The sequence below is a fragment of the Pecten maximus genome, chromosome 5 (assembly GCF_902652985.1).
Source record: "Pecten maximus chromosome 5, xPecMax1.1, whole genome shotgun sequence".
NCBI classification, from domain to species: Eukaryota; Metazoa; Mollusca; class Bivalvia; order Pectinida; family Pectinidae; genus Pecten; species Pecten maximus.
This window is the reverse complement of record NC_047019.1, coordinates 37,228,309-37,250,547: the sequence shown is the minus strand read 5'-3', so window position 1 is coordinate 37,250,547 and position 22,239 is coordinate 37,228,309. Positions and strand designations below refer to the sequence as shown.

The window sequence follows — 22,239 nt, the reverse complement described above, 5'->3', positions numbered from 1 at the left end:
CAATGCTAAGAGGCAGTTGCCATCATACGCCTATAACACCCAGTGCCTCAGGCTATAACAACCTGTGGGTGTAGGAATACAGACAGTTGTTTGATGTAAACAAACAATATGGCCGCCAACAACGAGGTATCGCTTGATGGAGATTTACAAACGAACTAATTAAGTTGTATCTGTTTAAAATTGCCATGGAAATGTATTTATTGTTTCTTAGCTAAAATTCATTTCATTGTATATGTATTTTCATGCCATATCAATAAGTAATTCGTCAACAAATTCATCAAAAATGCCATTCTGTCGTCTGCTAGACTGAACCAGTTGAGTATGAAAGAGGAAGTTGCATAAAACAGCTTGTTTCTCGCGTTCCACAGGTTTTCGAGTCAGCTCATGCCTTTTATCGAGTTACGGACAATCGCCAAATAACAATCCCGAGCCTAAAAGGATCAAGTTAACTGAAATATTTCAGAACTCAAGTGATCGTTAAGGCCCATGGGTCTCTTGTTTAGTGGTCCTATCACGTAAATATGTAATGCCCCTCTTTCTACCACAATACCCTGTGTTATTCAACTCTCAGACCATCAGTTAATCATTACAGCTGTTGATTAACAATCTGTTTATACCACACGTGGTATAAACTCTGTACGCATTTCGATTGGCTAACACGGTGAACTTTGACCCAAGCTGCAATTGTTATTGACGTCATCAATAATCTAATGACGTCACATCACCGGGTCCCGGACGTCACCGGTACACTTTATTTGCACACGAGAAATTATACTTGGTCACGTTTCCCTTTGATTCAAGCCGATATTATTGTGGTAGAAACAGGTCACACGACTCGAAATTGTTGGATATGGAATTTATTTCACACTCGTAAGTTATTTTTTAAAAGTTGCAAAAACACTCGCTAAAGCTCGTGTCTTTTGTAACTTTTAAAAAATAACTTACTCGTGTGAAATAAATTCCATATCCAACAACCACTCGTTGTGTAACCTCTATTTATCTACTCTTTCTCTCCTATGATCTAAGTAAACCAAGATAATTATGTGAATTCGTCTCATTACAAAACAAGTTTGTAACAATCTCATTCTCAATTTGTACAGATATATATCTAGAAATGGAAGTCTCAATGAACTACAATCCATAGTATGTGATATATCAGGATGTAGTATAGTAAGTTCGCGAGGTAATAAATGTACATTTGTATCTGACGACCAGATTATAACACAAGCATCTGGAAATATACTAAAAGTAAAAAATTCCATTTCTAAGGAGCCAGGAACCAAAGTTGCATATGTAGGAGCAATATTTTGCCCATTGTTGTTCTTTTACATTGTCGGTAATATTTCTTATCAGGTCAATACGATTTTTGATGTTTCTAAAATGAAATAACAATGTATCAGTCATCTGTGTGTCAATATAATTTGAATTCTTTTCCAGCTACAATTTAGCTGCCTTATCACCGAGTAGTCTTAAGGAATTTTAGCATATAAACTAACTACATAAAAACTCTACCTTAGTAAAGATGATACAAACTCAAAAAATCATCTTTGATAAAACTTGAAACGTTGAAACGAAGTGGTTTTGAAATAATATCTAAAAATGACTTCGACATTGAGTTCGGCTATTCGGACCACCGACGATTGGTCTGAATTTTAAGTCGTCATATCTAATTCATGTGCGATGTAAAATCTGATTGGTATGTATATCCATAAACTACCTTAGGCATGTACATCTCAATAGCCCTATTCATTGCATTTTACTGTTCTTTCTTCTGCACCTTGTTATTATGACGCCATAATACTGTAACGTAATAGTTATTACATTTACTACATAGCACGCGCAGTTAACTTGCGCTATTACTAATTAGACCTTGTATTAGGCTGTATGTTAATGTCCATTTGAAAAACCACCTTAAGATGACTTCTGATTAACAGCTATTCTTAACACTATGCATCATGACGACAACGTGCTCTTGATCCGTAGGTTAAAACTGTTTGAATCTGAATCATTGAAAAAACAATAGTTCGAAAATGTATGTCACTTCTAACAAGATTGCACTATTAGTTACTTTACTTTTGAGCAAACCCTCATCAGGTTTTTGTCTCATGAATCATTATAGGTGTTGCGGATGAATTCTAACTTCACTTTAATTAATGCTTACATTTTGATATCAAAACATATTTTAAGTGCATGTGTACGCCCAAAAGGGCACAGAAACTATGGTTCTGTTAGGTGCAGACACGACGACACCGACCATTATGATAATATATTCAGATGTATTAAGTAATGGACATCCTACATTTATACTGATAAAAATCGCTGATCAATTATCATAACAGACAACCATGATATTGCAATTAAAAAAAATTAACACAAGTTACAAACACGTGATATAAATGTTGTAATACCAAGGCGTGTTATAAGTACTGTAATACACAGACGTGTTATAGGTACTGTAATACACAGTAGTGTTATAAGTAATGTAATACACAGGCGTGTTATAAGTACTGTTATACACAGGCGTGTTATAAGTACTGTTATACACAGACGTGTTATAAGTATTGTAATACACAGTAGTATTTTAAGTATTTTAATACACAGACGTGTTATAAGTATTGTAATACACAGACGTATTATTAGTATTGTAATACACAGGCGTGTTATAAGTTTTGTAATACACAGACGTGTTATAAATATTGTAATACACAGACGTGTTATAAGTATTGTAATACACAGACGTGTTATAAATATTGTCATACACAGACGTGTTATAAGTATTGTAATACACAGGCGTGTTATAAGTTTTGTAATACACAGACGTGTTATAAATATTGTAATACACAGGCGTGTTATAAGTATTGTAATACACAGACGTATTTTAAGTATTGTAATACACAGACGTATTTTGATTATTGTAATACACAGACGTATTTTAAGTATTGTAATACACAGACGTATTTTAAGTATTGTAATACACATACGTATTTTAATTATTGTAATACACAGACGTATTTTAAGTATTGTAATACACAGACGTATTTTAAGTATTGTAATACACATACGTATTTTAATTATTGTAATACACAGACGTATTTTAAGTATTGTAATACACAGACGTATAGACGTATTTTGATTATTGTAATACACAGACGTGTCATAAGTACCTACTACCCCCCCCCCCCCCCCTTCTTTTCATACTATTTTCCTATAATAAAAAACTTAATCCAAAATGCTCCATTTATCCATATAATATATAAATGTTTTTTCTTCTTATCGATTAAGTATATTTGAATTCATTCCAAACATTTATATGTCGTGATCTTTCCCGATGCAGTCATTTAACTTTATATGTACCTATCTTCTCCTCCTTCCCGCCTCCCCCCCCCCCCCCCCCCCCCCCCTCTCTCTCTCTCTCTCTCTCTCTCTCTCTCTCTCTCTCCTCATTATATTTTCGTTCCTTTATCGAATTTCGGAATATTTGTATATGCCATCATGTGACTATGTTATTGTTTATTATTTTGTTATTATTATGGGAGAAGTCGTTTATAAGTTGGAAAAACTTGCTGACTAATCCCTTTGTCATTATTATATGTCAATAAAATATGTTTAAACTAAACCAGAAGTGATATTAGTATTGTTTTACCAAACAGTGTTACAAGTATTCTAATTCAAAGGCATGTAATACATTGTTGTGTTATAAGTAATTAATACACAGGCGTGCTATAATTATTTTAATATCCAGTCATGTTAAAAAATTGCATGTTAGATGTAATAATGAATTGCACATCCGCTAGATTAAATGTAACGAAACGGCAGGGTTTGACAAGATCAAAGACGAATATTCATTCATTTATTCAAACAGCTTATGAAGTATATATGCAATACGCCTATGGCGAATTTCATATCAAATTAATGATAGTTGAACAGCTCATAAACCGCTAAATTTTCTTCGAGATAGTTTACTTGGTTGGCCAGTTATCTTGACAATCATTACGTTACACATCTCCAGACACCACGACTGCTGGTGCCATTACGCATACTAATAACTGTACTTCATAGACATTTCTATTATAGAATCAGGCTTATACAAGGTTTTACGTGTTTCGTGATCAATTTTGTTGAAAGTAATAAATACAAATGCATATTGCAGTTTAATGAAAGCTTCAAACAAACGCCGTCAACCAAATTGTGACACCACAATTAATAATATAAATGTATGCATTTGAGTATCAATGGGATAGTATTAATATCAAAGGCAAGCTTATTATAAAACTTATCAACTGGTAGTATGATTTTTGATAAAAGCATAAAAACTTTTAATCTAAATCAACGAACTATAAAATCAAATATCATTTAAAATTTAAATTAAGCCTTGGAAAAATAGATTATATATATGGAATCATCAGAAATTCAATGAGAAATATGTTTCCTACAGAAACATACAATTAGTTCATAAAATGGAGTAGGTATTCAATTCGTATCTGATAATATGTTACACAATCTTGTTAACACATCAACTTACCAAAATTATACATGGAAAGCACTCAAAGCCTCTCAGTAATCATTAAAATGAGTACAAATGTCTTGCCTGATAAGAACGATCACTTGTTTGTTACTTAATAACAATTATTTCTTATTATCATACATTGTACCTATATGTTTAAAGTGGAATTTTGTCATCACCTTGTCATTGCCTTTTGCTATCATTGTATCATGTCCTGCTCTGAAGGTAAACATGTTGCCTATGTCTGGTGGTGAAGAACATAGACGATCGATACTGGAACTTCCACTTGGTTTAAACTGTATTTTATTTGGTTATAGCAATGGTACATACAAATAATACAAATATAAGGATACAGAAACAAGTACTTGGTACTTATATTAATCCGTCTCCTGATTTAGATATAGGCTATGAACCGATATTGACAACATAAATAATACATATGTCATATATTTATTTATATATATAGATAATGTGCAGGGAAGAGAAAAAAAGAACGGGTGCAGGGGTCGGGTTGGGGTTTACTGGGTGGCATCGGGGTTGGCATCAAAAATGCAAGAATAGAACAAACACTGGTTGTTTACCATCCGAGTTCATAATAAAAATGTACTTACACTACATGATATAAGTATTGGGACTGTTCATGTATTTCTGTAAATATTTACTATTAGTTTATAGTAAAATCTGCGCCATACAAAGTGTATATAAGTATCGCGACGATAAATAGGATTTCTAGCACGAAGAAAACGGTAATTTCAGAAACGTTTAGATTAAATGATGAAATTTTGAACACAATCAAAAATAACTTCGTTGAACTGAACAGGGAATTCTGGACTACCATGGAGTAAAAGGTTAACATTATAGTTAGGAGGAAGGCGATTAAAACATTGAAGTCTAAGCTGCCGGTAATTGGCACAATGGAGGAGGAAGTGTTCTGTAGTCTCAGTAGACAGATTACACGAACACATAGGGCTATCAACTATGTTTCGAGCAAACAGATGAGTATTCAATGAGCTGCAATTCATTCTTAGACGTGCATGATGGATCTGGCTGTGTCTGCTTCTGCAGTGGTAATAGTGCTGAGGGACAGAGTGAGCAGAAAGAGTGTCGGAGTTAAGATTTTTTTTAAAGTTAGTTATGGACGGATTGGATTTGATGTTTTCAGGAAGTCTGTTCCATAAATCAACAGAAGAGGATATAAAAGAATCTTTATAGAGTTTTGTTCGACTGTTTATTTGAAAGAAATGATTAGCTCTTCTTGTGTTATGGGTATGCATATCAGATTGACGATCAGGTAGGAAGTTATTCAGATAAGGAGGGCACTGACCATGAACAATCTTGTGGAATTGAATAATTCTATGCTTTTTCTTGCGAGCACTAAGGGGGTCCAAGCCGGTTTCTACATAAAGTCTAGCGTGGCTTATGAGTTTAGTTGCAGCAGTCACAATTCTAACTGCTTCTAGCTGTATATTTTCAAGAATCTGGTTTTGGCCTAGAGTTAGGTTGTCCCATAGAATATCACCATATACTTATAAGGGTCTAATGAAAGTATAATGAATAGTTTGAAGAGACTTCCTGTCAATACTAAATTTGAGGTTTTTATTAAGTAAACTAAGTTTTTTAGAGGCTTTACAAGTTTTATATTGGATATGGTCAGTCCAACTCCCGTTAGCAGATATTGATACACTAGGTCTGATCGACGCTGGGATGTTATACTGTTACTGATATATACCGAAACTCCTCTTCCTTGTCTATGCGGTCTATAATAACAGTAAGGGGGAGTAAAACCAGGAAAGTCATAAACGAAAGTTACCTTATCAGGGCTAAGCCATGTTTCGGTAAAGGATAGGATACTAACCTTGTAGAGTTCGCTGAAGAGTATATCAATTTTTGCTTTATACTTTGAACTTTAAGGTGAACAAAAGAATACTTGGCGTCGTCAAACAACGTTGTAAAATTAGAGGAGCATGAGGAAAAGTGATGAAATTAGGATTCACTAGGCCCAGGATTACTTTCGATGTCTCCAGAGAGAAGGAGTAATAATTGAAGGAATATTAATGTTATACACATGGTAGTGGAAAGAGATATGACGCTCTTCACTTTGTAAGGTACATGCCTAAATTTGGTATCAAAGTCATGTCTAAGCTGAATTGACGCATGTAACATAACGTTTAATAAATGTAAGACGTATGATACAATTAATACAAGTAAAATATCCACAAGTACAGACCCGGTAAAGTTATATAACCTTAGTTGGTAGTTGTAGGGTAAAGTTGTATATATAACCTTAGTGGGTAGTTGTAGGGTGAAGCTGTATATATAACCTTAGTTGGTAGTTGTAAGGTAAAGTTGTATAGATAACCTTAGTTGGTAGTTGCAGGGTAAAATTGTATATATAACCTTAGTTGGTAGTTGTAGGGTAAAGTTGTATAGATAACCTTAGTTGGTAGTTGCAGGGTAAAGTTGTATATATAACCTTAGTTGGTAGTTGTAGGGTAAAGTTGTATATATAACCTTAGTTGGTAGTTGTAGGGTAAAGTTGTATAGATAGCCTTACTTGGTAGTTGTAGGGTAAAGTTGTATAGATAACCTTAGTTGGGAGTTGTAGGGTAAAGTTGTATATATAACCTTAGTTGGTAGTTGTAGGGTAAAGTTGTATATATAACCTTAGTTGGGAGTTGTAGGGTAAAGTTGTATATATAACCTTAGTTGGTAGTTGTAGGGTAAAGTTGTATAGATAGCCTTAGTTGGTAGTTGTAGGGTAAAGTTGTATATATAACCTTAGTTGGTTGTTGTAGGGTAAAGTTGTATATATAACCTTAGTTGGTAGTTGCAGGGTAAAGTTGTATAGATAACCTTAGTTGGTAGTTGTAAGGTAAAGTTGTATATATAACCTTAGTTGGTAGTTGTAGGGTAAAGTTGTATATATAACCTTAGTTAGTAGTTGTAGGGTAAAGTTGTATATATAACCTTAGTTGGGAGTTGTAGGGTAAAGTTGTATATATAACCTTAGTTATTAGTTGTAGGGTGAAGCTTTACATGTACTAAAGAATGATAATTTAAACATATTACCTACTTTTAATAAGCACAACACGAGCTGGGATTATAAAGAAACAGAGAAAATAAGATTTCACAATATGATAACTTTATTGAGATTAATATATTCCTATGGTCTCGGGTAACACGTTGATGATCAGTTGTTGTCGGTGACACTGATACTATTCCGACAGTCGTTAAGTACAATCACCTTGTTCTCTTGTGGTTAACAAATTCAATCATTTTCCAAGCTGCAAGTCTGGATATGTTTTTTCAACAAAAACACGTGTGCTTCTCGAACTTAAAAAATCTCCGAACTACGTCCTGAATCAGGTTGCGTAGTGGTCAGTAGGAGACGAGCATATTCCTAGACTATAGTTGTCCTCGGAACTTCAACTTCCTTGTCCGTTCTCACTGACCTTGAATAAAAATATATCTCAATAACACAACTACATACTGGTAAAGGAAAAGGCACCGGCTGTTGATCTAAAGCCAGATTGTTCTGCAAGGCACAGACTGCAGTAAAAATGGTGACAAATGTGAAGGAAAATGAAGGTTAGTATTATCTTTGAGGTGGTTTCCACATTTGTGAATGATTTCTGTCATCACAAATAGTCACACGGAATGTCGGATGAACTTATAATTCACACTTGACCATTGATTTATATGTATGGACCCACAGTTAGATCTAAAACCGAAATATGTTGCTGGGAACATAGGGCGAAATGGCAAATAAGACCCGTTTACGGCATAGTAATAACGTTAAGGCATAGTAATAACGTTATTCAAGGGTGGTAATAAAGATAAACTAGATAAAAACAATTATAGAGACATCACGCTAACGCCTGTTCTTCAAAAGTTATTAGAAAAGGTTTTATATCAAAGATTGAAAGTTAGATGTGCTGAAATACAGTTTCCGCATAGACTCCAACAGGGATTTCGGGCAGAATGTGGAAGCATCATGGCGGCGTTTACTGTTAAGGAATCAATATGTCACTACATCGAAAATAAGTCAAAAGTATTCGCTGCGTTCTTAGATAATGCCAAAGCATTTAACAGTGTATGGATAGAGGGGCTATTACATAAGGTGTACAGACTCGGTTTTAATGGAAAATTCTGGAGAATACTAAAACATTCGTTCGAGAACGTGACTTCGTGTGTGCTTTACGAAGGCAAAACCAGCGGAAGCTATCCGGTCAAACAAGGGGTCGGTCAAGGGAGAACTTTGTCAGCATGGCTGTTCCTTGTGATGATAAACGATCTCGCAAACGCTCTGGATGACGCGGAACAGGGGTTACATATACAAAAATTACATATCCCCTGTGTGTTTTTAGCTGATGACACGCTACTATTAACGGGAAGCATCGCAAAGCTTCAAGCTCAATTAGACATTGTATTTGAGTATGCTAAAGAGTGGAGGCTAAACTACAACTCTGCTAAATCCTCACTGATGGAGTTTTCATATAAGAGACGATTTGCCAATAGCAAAACAGCCGTATGTTCTCTGGGAGACGCGATTATCCAATGGGCCGATACAAAGACTTACGCAGGAATAACTTTTTGCCCGAACCTAAAAGCTGACGTAGGCATAGAAAGTGCGTGTAGTAAAGGTAGAAGGAGCCTTAACAGTCTAATGAGTGTGGGTGTTCATCCTGGTGGATTAAATCCTCTTATAAGTGCGAAGCTCATAAAAACCATTATCCTACCTGGTGTCATATATGGATGCGAACTTTGGGCTAATGTCACGCAGAAATCAGCGGACATGTTGAATAGAACTATGCGGTATGCTGCACGAAGATGCCAAGGTTTTGAGGAAACTTCGCCATCGGCCATAACTACTAGAGCTATAGGCTTACCCGATGATTTATGGTCTGAGGTAGAAATAAGAAAACTGTACCTATGGAACAAGCTTTGTAACGCTAAATCGTCATTTGTGTGGAAATCTCTTTTCATCATTCGACTGTGCTCATTTATGTTCACCGCGCAAACTTTCCAAAACGTGAGCTTCGTTGTAGACATTCTACAAAAAATGGTAAAATATCAGATAGAGTCATTCTTTTTCGAATATATCCTTTCTGGTACGTGCTGTAGAGAGTTTCAGTGGAAATCGTTTGTTAAGAAAGTCGTGACGAACTATCATTTTGATGCATGGTGTCAAACGTGCGAAAGTCGTCCCGATTTGTTATACTATAGAGCTGTCCATCAAGATATTGGACCAAATCCACTATGGTTACTGACTTTGAAGTTCCCTAAAATGACATGGAAAATCTGTGAACTAATCAAACTTTCCTACAGAGTTGATCTCAAAAATGTGATGTGCAAACTGTGCAATAAAGCTGTTAACAACGACGTTAAGCACTTTCTATTACAATGTCCTGCACTGTTCCAAAGCAGAGACATGTTACTCGAACAAATTGTTAATTGTATAAGTGTTGACAAGTATGTGCAATACGATATGATAGGAGAAGACGAGAAGTGTTCATTCATACTCGGCGGAAGGCACGACATCATCTTGGGTGACGAGGAATGGGACAATTTAATTGTTGCTATTAGTGACAAACTTACTGAGATGTTTTCCGAAATGACCAAACTTCTTCAGAAGAGTTCTTGACTTTTTTATAATCTGATCAGAACCATGATTATGTACATAAAATAATTCTTTGTTTAAATCGTAACACACAAAATGACATGATAATGTAATCTCTCAAGAGGAAATAAAGAATGTCTGTCTGTCTGTCTGTCTGTCTTGACCATTGATTTATATGTATGGACCCACAGTTAGATCTAAAACCGAAATATGTTGCTCGGGAACATAGGGCGAAATGGCAAATAAGACCCGTTTACTAAATTGACTCACTTTCGAAACGGACACAAGAATGAATTCCACGAGATAAACACATTTGTTGCTCTGATTACCCTCGTATTAGTCAGTGGTTAGTAATTATATCGCCAACGGGTCAGACTGTTATTAAAAACATTATTTTCATCCAAACACGAATCCACGTATCATTTATGAATATGAAAAAAAAATCATCATTCTGCCTTACACCAGCACGAAACAGAAATATATAGACCGCTATATAAACAATCACGGTCAAAACGTGATACCGCATAAAGCATTTTCTCGATCCGACCAATCACACGAATGTATTATAGACACATATATTCTACGTGTTTGCTAAATAGTATCACATGTTTTGTACTTCAAATGACTGACTAAGGTCAGGGTGGAGGTCGTACACGATGACGACAATAGACGCGATCTAAAGGTATGCCAATTTGTTTCAACGTAGGCCTAAGCGTTTTTGGTAACGGTCTCAACACGACCTCTCCCCTCTCATAACACACACACCACCACCACCACCACACACACACACCACCACCACCACCACCACACACACACACCACCACCACCACCACCACCACCACCACACACCACACACCACCACCACCACCACACTCACACCACCACCACCACCACCACCACATACATCCTTTAACCTGCAGAACGGCGATTTGTACAGCTTTAGAAACTGTTAGAATTTAAAATTTAACTGAAAGTGTAATGAAAATGAAAACACATTGAATATAAACACCATAATATTGAATGATGCAACACTTGACATGCCATGATCGTGTTATGGTAAAGCAATCTATATCAGCACTCTGCCATAAATATGCCAACAAAGAAAAGGATTCTGAACTTATAGAACTGCTATTAAATCAGCACCTCGATCTGTTACCCAACGCCTCGTCTATAGTTTGTGGTAATGGTCGTCCTGCTGTCTCCGGTAACAATAAAGCTACCAATCCCGCTACCACAGCAATGCTACCAAAAATCAACATTGGCAAGGGACCCCAGAACTGCTGTAACTCCAATATCTGAGGGGCTAGCATGCCCCCGACTCGGGCACACACGGAGGAAACACCCATACCGGCATTTCTGTAAGAAGCATTTCAAATCTGGATCAATTATTTCACTTAAAGACAAAAGCTATATTTGTATCATGTGTATATTTAACATGTTGTTTTACAAGCATCTCGATTAAAGAAAGTGAACGAGCGAATAATGTAAGCAAAGTACAAACAAATCTTGCCTGGCGATCGTAGAAAACATCCCATCCGACATCAATTTTCACCTGAAAACCACCCGAAACCAGCCGATATCAAAACTTACCTGACAACCGTAGGAAACATCTCGGCCGACATCATATCATACCTGACAACCGTAGGAAACACCTCGGCCGACACAATATCTTACCTGACAACCGTAGGAAACACCTCGGCCGACATCATATCTTACCTGACAACCGTAGGAAACACCTCGGCCGACATCATATCTTACTTGACAACAGTAGGAAACACCTCGGCCGACATCATATATTACCTGACAACCGTAGGAAACACCTCGGCCGACACCATATCTTACCTGACAACCGTAGGAAACACCTCGGCCGACATCATATCTTACCTGACAACCGTAGGAAACACCTCGGCCGACATCATATCTTACTTGACAACCGTAGGAAACACCTCGGCCGACATCATATATTACCTGACAACCGTAGGAAACACCTCGGCCGACATCATATCTTACCTGACAACCGTAGGAAACACCTCGGCCGACATCATATATTACCTGACAACCGTAGGAAACACCTCGGCCGACATCATATATTACCTGAAAACCGTAGGAAACACCTCGGCCGACATCATATCTTACCTGACAACCGTAGGAAACACCTCGACCGACATCATATCTTACCTGACAACCGTAGGAAACACCTCGGCCGACATCATATATTACCTGACAACCGTAGGAAACACCTCGGCCGACATCATATCTTACCTGACAACCGTAGGAAACACCTCGGCCGACATCAAATAAATGATTCCGTAGGAAATAGATATTCCAAATTTTCCTATCATGACAAAGGTGACCTTTACAGCTAACAAGTCTGTGGTGGGAAACAAGACATTATTAATTCATATTAATCCATTTGACTATGACGTACGTATACATGTATCTGCATTCACAGCGTTTTCGAAATAGATGTTTAAATATATAAATACCAGCTCAAGTAATCACCTGTTGACCCTTATAAAGGACAAGATCGGGTCTATTTACAAAACCTGACTTTTAAAATATGGCTTTATACATTCACGCAACATTTTTGAGTTAAGGTTTTGGATGATAATATTGTGGTATTTATGGTAACTTAAACTTACCACTGGGTATAACACCGGAAATGACGCATGCTATCCCACTGGCAGTCATCGCCGCCATTAGGGGCAGCCGACGTCCAAGTCTATTAAGGAACAGGACACACAGTATGTTACCGGGGATCTCCACAGCCCCTGCGATAGCGAAGTTAACATAAGGACTGCCTCCAATAGTACCGACTCCGAGAGACAACCCGTAATACACCAAAGAATTCACGAACCTGAAAAATATTTAAAAACTTAATGTTCACTGCTCATTCAGATTAAAAACATCCTTATTTGAGTGTGTTATAATTTGATATATAAATAATATTTTTTATCTTGGTTGATTTAAAAATGTTTCAAAAAGTTTTCTAATGATTTTTACATCTGGTTAGACCAAATCTTGAGAAAATGTATTCTTGTTTCATTTCTTATTCCATTTGCGCATAGTAAAACTACATTACAATGACGATTTTCAGTATTGTAATATAACATAGTAACTAACTTTCACAAAACATCTTCGAAATCATGTGCAGCTAAAATCCAGGAAAATAAAAATGCTATTCTTATATGCTTGAAAAACATTTTATGCCGTATTACTTCCTCCCTTCTCGCATTCAGGTTTCTTTATATTATCTTGTTACAGTAACTTATTTTAATTGGTTGGCTCTGAAGTAACGTAGTCGTTGCTTTACATTTTTGTTGATATAGTAATCCATTCGATTCTGATTAACACTTTTTGATAGAAATGATGGTAGATGACAGGAATCAGAGAAACGCCACACCGTGTACGTTAACTCACCAGTTAAACCACACGTTAACCGACAGGCAGAACATTGGTAAAGGTCGAAATAAGTCTATACAAGTAAACTTCCGGTCAAAGATCACTTCCTGTGTCTCTTTATGGTAAGTTGAAATTTCCAGCGTATCCTCCGATAGCTCCATATTGTTTGTCTTCGCCACAAGCTTTATGATCGATTTTGCTTCGTCCTTTCTATTTTTCGACAGCAGCCATCGGACAGATTCTGGGAGAATCCTGAAATTGTACTAATTTCAATGAAGAAAGAAATTCCATTTATTACCGAAAAAATATTCGACATGTTAATTTCATACTTCAGATAATAAACATGACAAGTACGTAACTCTTACCCAAAATATGTTATAATTGTTTTGTTAAGATATAAACAACAACAACTACACTAAATTAAACCTGTTTGTAGGATAACTGTGAGATAACCATTATATGATAACCATCCACATGTATACTAACTTTAAATGCTTATTGATGTAGATATTACTTATTAGCTAACTCTTAAATTGTATTTAAGGCTGCTAAATCCCGTGTGTCCTTGGAACAATTATTTGAGATTGAAAATGGTAGATAGTGTTGGTGGACGTTAGTGCCCTTACCTATGTCACGTTCACTGTTAATGGTAGATAGTGTTGGTGGACGTTAGTGCCCTTACCTATGTCACGTTCACTGTTAATGGTAGATAGTGTTGGTGGACGTTAGTGCCCTTACCTATGTCACGTTCACTGTTAATGGTAGATAGTGTTGGTGGACGTTAGTGCCCTTACCTATGTCATGTTCATTGTTAATGGTAGATAGTGTTGGTGGACGTTAGTGCCCTTACCTATGTCACGTTCACTGTTAATGGTAGATAGTGTTGGTGGACGTTAGTGCCCTTACCTATGTCACGTTCACTGTTGGTGGACGTTAGTGCCCTTACCTATGTCATGTTCACTGTTGGTGGACGTTAGTGCCCTTACCTATGTCACGTTCACTGTTAATGGTAGATAGTGTTGGTGGACGTTAGTGCCCTTACCTATGTCACGTTCACTGTTAATGGTAGATAGTGTTGGTGGACGTTAGTGCCCTTACCTATGTCACGTTCACTGTTAATGGTAGATAGTGTTGGTGGACGTTAGTGCCCTTACCTATGTCACGTTCACTGTTAATGGTAGATAGCGTTGGTGGACGTTAGTGCCCTTACCTATGTCACGTTCACTGTTAATGGTAGATAGTGTTGGTGGACGTTAGTGCCCTTACCTATGTCACGTTCACTGTTAATGGTAGATAGTGTTGGTGGACGTTAGTGCCCTTACCTATGTCACGTTCACTGTTAATGGTAGATAGCGTTGGTGGACGTTAGTGCCCTTACCTATGTCACGTTCACTGTTCAGAATATACTCATATCTTTGACGTTCTTCTAAATCAGTTATTGAATATAGTATTTTCGGGCTTTTGCACCTCTTCATCTAGATTTTGACATTTTTATTGACTTATTTCAGTTTCCTAAGTCATCTCCTACGTTTAAATATTTTAGACTCTTATCATCACTAACGCGTCCTGGAAGTACGACACAGCTGTATGGTTCAGTTCAATTCATTTTGGCTTAACTGTTTTGGTTTACTTTTGTTTAACGTCCTATTAACAGCCAGGGTCATTTAAGGACGTGCCAGGTTTTGGAGGTGGAGGAAAGCCGGAGTACTCGGAGAAAAACCACCGGCCTACGGTCAGTACCTGGAAACTGCCCCACGTAGGTTTCGAACTCGCAACCCAGAGGTGGAGGGCTAGTGATAAAGTGTCAGGACACCTTAACCACTCGGCCACCGCGGCCCGGCTTAACTGTATCTATGTCAGTTAGTATTGAGATGAAGTAATATTATCTTTTGAAAAGGATTAGCGATCATTGAATTGAGTAAATTGAAAACTTGTACCATAATAATATCCATTAAGATACGACTGTGTTTAATGTAAATACAATAACATTTACACCCCGACACACCAGCAGCCAGTCATCGAGCTTAAATGATAAATCTAATCACGTGACTCTTTGTTCTGCTGATATCCTACGAAATGGATCTGGTGCTCTGATCTGGTGATCTGTTGATCTGGTGCTCTGTTGATCTGTGATCTGATCTGGTGCTCTGTTGATCTGTGATCTGATCTGGTGATCTGTTGATCTGTGATCTGATCTGGTGATCTGTTGATCTGGTGCTCTGATCTGGTGATCTGTTGATCTGGTGATCTGATATCTTATACAATATTGAATTTTTCGCGATATTTGTTGTGTTCTAGTCTGTACATTGTGATTATCATGTCAAATGGCATTATTTTTGCAAAGTTTATTTTTCATATGTTAGAGGCTACAGATTATTAGCGTACCACCAATAAGCGGCGAACAGGATGACAGGTACTGTAATGACGACCTCTATATAACGCCAGTGTCGGATGTAGTAAGCTAGGAAGGAGAGAAGCATGTAGCCCACAGCGTAGAAACTCAGGATCATCTGTCCGGCCAGCAAACGGTACCTTATCGCTACCAGCTCAGTACCTTCCCAAGGAATATATATCACCACATACTTTTATCATAATTGATATTGATCTTGAAATTGTATAATACTTACAATCCTATTATCCCAGATAGATAGAAATGATTAGTTTGAACAATTTTTCATGTTTTCTGGCTTGTTTCATAGTTTCATGTGTGCTTAGAGAAAAAAAAATAATGTTAATAACTGCATCAAGTGGAATATATTATATAAATGGGATAGTCAATATGTAATATGTTGAATTTAACATCTACAATCACTGTAATTGTATAGTATCGTATACTTCCTGGGGCATGTAATGCTTATCTTAACCTACAATATTGTTACCAATCTTTTTCATATCAATAAGACAATAAAAATGTAAAAGGCTGTACATTTTTGTTTTGTTTATTTAAATTGTCGAAACTCACACATAATGTACGCTACGAGGAAGAGGCCGGTTTGTGCTGCCCCCTGTAGGATGTAAAATGGTATAAAAACAGTCATAGACTGCGCTGAGGCTGCCACACATCCGGCCAACAGTAATAAAAGTAGGCCACTGAAGAACATAGGTTTTCTCCCATATCTGAAATACCATCAAATGACACAAGATCAGATCGGTGTTTGTATTCAGAATAATGTTTTATGTAGCGTAATTTGAATTTGTTATGATGCTAATCAACATTAATTCAAATATATGTACAGGACAAATACTATAAAAACAACTCATAGTTACATATCCGAGAGTTGGCCAAAAATCAACGCCCCAAGAAGTCGTCCAAAGAAGTAGAGAGTCTTGGATGTGCTTCTTAACCATCCTTGACTGCACACCAGGTTAAACTAAGCCAAACAATAAAACATTTCAGTAAATTGGATGCATTCACCAGTTCATCTGGTATAGTCATTGAGTGAGAAATGTGCTTGAGGAGAGGATCCCATTTTCCCTCCCTATCGTGACGTCATCTCCTATCGATACTTAGACAATCAGACCCGGTTCGGTCCTTTTTGGGCGTACTTTGTGGTGGGCGTACTTTGTGGTGGGCGTACTTTTGTTGAATACTGAGGTATCGTCATACTCATCTCTACTATCGGCTACGAGCTACACTGGTTTTGCAACTCTTGAATACTTCTTGTCTTTACTCTGTATTATCTTTGTTTCCAGGTCCCCATTGGTTTGTATCACTGAGTTTGATAATGAAATTAAAATAAAAGCCTCAAGGAATATGTAATGATTCCCCTCCATATACAATGTACTGGCTTTACCGACTATGATACTTATCAATATTACCTAATGCTTGACTAGCCCTTTATGAAATATCAATTGAACAAGATATTGTTTTCCCGATCAGAAACAAGCTTTAATGGACAAAGTCATGCACAAAGGGGACCCGACATTTTAAAATTGATGATCTCTCTAGTACTTATCAAGAAATAGCGATAACAAATTTCAACTGGCATAATCCAAGATAACTGCCTGTTTGCTATTTCGTTTTCACGATCAGATTTTAAAATTGAATGAGTACAACTCAAGAAATAGCTGTAACAAATATTGCTTACGAACTAACGACAGAAGGACGGGATGAAGACACAATTAAGGAATAGTAGTTTGTCTCTCACTTTCCGATACTCCAAGATGAAATATTTATAGCTATGCATCAATTCGAATAGATGTTTTAAAGATATAAAACCGTAAGTTTAATAGTGAATTCAATGATAAACTAATTAAAACTTAAGTACACTAAAGAAGACAAGACTCCTAAACTCTTCGGTATGGAGGAGGCCACAGAAAATGTGAAAGGTCTGATAAGTAAGGACTTATTAAAGCAGTCTTAACTCTATTTGAAACATTGCTTAAGAAGTCTTGACTACAGATATTTCAAAAGATATACCAGAGTCTAGACTACAGATATTTCAAAACATATGTAGGTAGTCTGGACTCCAGTTAATCCTAAATATATACCAGAAGTCTGGACTACATATAATCCAAAATCTTTAAGATACATGGGAAGACTACTTATAATCTAAAACTGTCCTAAATAGTGGGAAATTGATTATATAAATGTTACGTTAAAATGAAACACTACATCCTCTGATTACCGGACACCCCCATAACTATCCCGACATGACGCCGCCATTGTTCTACACTGGAACAGAGGTAAAACGGTGCAGTCGCTCACATGATTCAATGCATCTTTGGAAGACTGGATAGAGCCTATCTCTTGAAGCTGTATTTGTTTTAGTTGTTTACTCACTCAACTAATCACAACATTTCAAACATAATTTGACAAGTTATGGTATCATTTTTGAAAAAAAATAAATCACAATAAAAAAACAAAGCAAATAAAGCCTTTGTCCGATTGACGTACTTACATCAGAAACGATGGTTGGTCCATATACGTCTGTGGAGTATTCCCACTCTGTACAAGATTCGGTTGTGAGAACAGAAAGGTCTGTGGTATTTGCCACGTCAAATACATTGCTCCCATTAAAGAACAAGGCGTAAGCCTGATGAGGATTGTATAGCGAACATTTCTCTCCTTTTTTAATAATGGCTTCCCATTTTTGGAACGATACATTTGCAAACAATTTGTCCGAAATGGCTTTGTCTTTGATTGAGCATTCGTATTCTGGTTTTGCGCCAACAAAAACCATGTTCATAGAGTGAAATGCGCAAAACGTTCCCACCAAACATATCAAGAACAGTCGAATTTTCTGGTAGCGTCCAAAACCGCCAATATGATGGAGCAACTGGTCAAAATCCATATTTGAATTTCTTTACAATAATGGAGACTAAATTTTTTAACATGTATAGTCAGAAACGAAAACTTGCAGCATTGCGCGCCACGCATATGCTTTTCTGAAACAGCAGTGTTTTAATTCCCGGTGTAAGGTTACCTTATGTACGTGTTCAAACATAAGGGACTTTTTAATTCCCGGTGTAAGGTTACCTTATGTACGTGTTCAAACATAAGGGACTTTTAATTCCCGGTGTAAGGTTACCTTATGTACGTGTTCAAACATAAGTGACTGTCTGAAAAAACGTAAGTGTTTAAAACTCACATAGGAATATATTAATTGTGGTGGCCAACAGTTATATAATCGCAATAACAAACAAGAGGTCCATGGGCCTGAACGGCCATCTGACTCTAAAGACCCTTATATATAGTAGTACACATACTCTGTAGCAAATATAGTGGAACTGTTGGCCATGGCGGATATCCTGAATTTTGGATTGACCCGAAAAATAACAACATTTGATCAGGAGCCTCTCAGGATAATTTCAGGTACGTTAGAGATGAATCCAACTGGTGGAACTTATGAAGAAGTTTAAAATAGGTGTTGTTCGGGGAAAAACCATGATTGCGCTATCATGTTACAAATTGGCCGCCGTAGCTGCCATGTCAAAGTTTTAACGAGGCCGAAAAATAGTAACTCTTTGTTGGATCCCCTTCCTTAACCTTCTCACCCATTTCCATTTCAATGCCATCGGTAGAACTGGAGAAAAAGTTTAAAATGTGTTTTACAAGATTGCTGGCATGGCTTAACTGCTACTGGGGAACGGACGTCTGGATGAATAAGTCAGATAATTATGAAATGTTGAAGGTTCACGGCCCTTTGGGATATGTATGGAAGATCTTCTGTATGTCTATACACACATCAAAGACTACTTTTTGATATGTGGATGGGTTTTACACACATTCACGACCATTTTGGGATATGTGGAGGGGTCTTACACACATTTACGGCTTTTTCTATATGTGAAGGAGTCGTGCACACGTTCACGACCACTTTGGGATATGTGGAGGGTTCTTACACACATTCACGGCCTCTTTTTGATATGTGGAGTGGTTTTACACACTTACACGGCCTCTTTTTGATATGTGGAGTGGTCTTACACACATTAACGGCCTCTTTTTGATATGTGGAGGAGTCTTACACATATTCACGTCCACGACTCACGTGTTAATGGGTCTTCTGTGTGTCAGTGAAAAGCCAATGCATAAGCTGTATTATCTTGGAACTATCGTAACACAGGAAAGAAAGCATATCCATCCATTTCATCGTTTATTTTATTTTTTCAACGTCAACTACATATATGAAAATATACATCACAGTTTTATTGTTGTCTACATTTCTACTTTATATAAAACTGAAAGTGTATCCAAACAATGGTAATGTCTGCGTTGTTGCTATACGACATTAAACAGGCAAGAAAACAGCCTACTTCTGGTACACATGTGGATGACAGCATGTTTACTTATACATTTCATTTTTACCAATTAACATACACACACACAATACCATACAACAGGTGTTCTAAATAACTCCAAATAATGTTCAAAACAAGATGTTAATTGATGTGATGTGAACGCTTAATTAATTGCATTGTACCATTACAGTATCCCCGTTCTGTGTTGAGGTAATGCTCGTAAGGAGTAACGAGTGTTAAAACATATAAAGGAGGTGGTGCATAGGAGGGCTAAATCGGCCCACGGCGATTTTTTTCCCGGAAACATATTTTTGTCAAAAGCATAATATCCCCGATTATGTGGGAGGAATTAATTTCCATTCCTCAATGTATATATTCTTTTTTTGGTGATTTCATTATTTCCCCATCTAACTGCATAAGAAGCTAATGTTTTGACCACTAATTATTATAGAACACATTTTTATTTCCTATTTGTGAAACAAATTCACCCCATTTGTTTAAGGTTTAATTTTGTATATGAATCATCACGCTCCGTGACACTAAATTAAATTTCAGCCTAATTTGATGTCTTCTTTGTGAAAATCATTGTTTTTAACTTTTCATTTAAAGTCTAATACCACAAAGTTATTAATGGAGTACTATCAAAATTTTCGGTTAGAAATAATCTATGGATATTCATAAACATTTAATGAAACAAATTTATTTGGTGAATTACTGGATATGCCAAGATTTTATTATGTTAAATGCATACACCCCCAATTTTGGACAACATATCAAAGTACCGAAAGTACTGAAAAATAGAGGCAAATGCTAGAAATCCAACAAAAATAACAATGCAACCAGACTTTACTGCTTGTGTCAGACAGGGTGCTCCTTTTTAACCCTTGGGTTTTTAATACAATTTACTTCATGACCTTTCTTTGTAAGCAAAAATCTTTTGTTATCCAGTAATTTTTGATGATTGTTTTTGGTTGTGTATCAAGATTAATATGCAAACATGTTTTTTAAAAGCAAAATTTGATAGTACTCCAACGATTATTACATTTTATCTACTTAACAAATAAAAGAAAATTTCAAGAAGGTAATTTTTTTACTGATAATTTTGTTAAAAAAGTTGTAATTACACTTTCTATTATACAAATTCATACTAAACACACATGTTTTTATAAAATATAACATCACATGAGACTATCAATGCAATATGAAATTTATCAAGTACTTTTGTACGAGAAATATACTGAATTTAAAAGGGAGGGTACACAATTTTTACAGAAATCATGTTAGGTGGCGCTGCGTATACAGCATTTGCCAATTTTCGTTTTAGTGTCTAAAATGACATGTATTTGGTAAAAGTCTATCATAATATCATGCATAAAATAATATTCGGCCGTGGGCCGCCATGCACCACCTCCTTTTGCCGAAATATAGTGCTGATATATTAAGCGGTAATGCTAATTGATTTTGACGTTAACAATCGTTGGTTCTTTATGACGTACACATTCACATGTATCACTTTATAAGGAAAATACACAAAATTTGCACTATACTATAATATCTATATATCATACAGTTACAATGAACTTCGCATTCTAAAATATGAAAGTAAAACAATGACTGATACCCATCTATTTATTACATAATCACTTATTTGGGGAAAATATTGAACGGAAAAAGAACAAACATGTTTAACTAAATTCTTTTTCTTAAACGATGTTTTCGCAGAGAAATAAAATTGATAATTACTTTTATACGTATGTGGCCACATATTTTTATTGTTCAATTTAACCACGGATTTTTAACAATGGCGTGAGTACGAGCATTGGCTCTGTCCTATACACATGATGATGTAAAAACGTAGTTGATGGACATATCTCATTTTTAACAATATTGGTGAAGTAAATGGACGAGTGTTTCAACGCGATGATACATGGGAAAGTCATTCATAGTAAATATCGAGAATATGAAATACTAA

General features: G+C 36.4%; 1 protein-coding gene across 1 annotated transcript in view; it reads right to left on the bottom strand.

Annotated features, from left to right (window-relative positions):
- Positions 1–18,820, bottom strand: part of LOC117328441 — a 34,691-nt gene extending 15,871 nt beyond the window's left edge. Inside the window, exons 1-8 of the mRNA XM_033885971.1 lie at positions 18,428–18,820; positions 16,794–16,897; positions 16,489–16,643; positions 15,912–16,080; positions 13,545–13,778; positions 12,767–12,981; positions 12,387–12,495; positions 11,268–11,480 (exon numbers count right to left, since the gene is read on the bottom strand). Of these exons, the coding sequence (XP_033741862.1) occupies positions 11,268–11,480; positions 12,387–12,495; positions 12,767–12,981; positions 13,545–13,778; positions 15,912–16,080; positions 16,489–16,643; positions 16,794–16,897; positions 18,428–18,820 (1,592 nt within the window). The remainder of the gene's footprint in view (positions 1–11,267; positions 11,481–12,386; positions 12,496–12,766; positions 12,982–13,544; positions 13,779–15,911; positions 16,081–16,488; positions 16,644–16,793; positions 16,898–18,427) is intronic.
- Between the last annotated feature and the right edge of the window lie 3,419 nt (positions 18,821–22,239).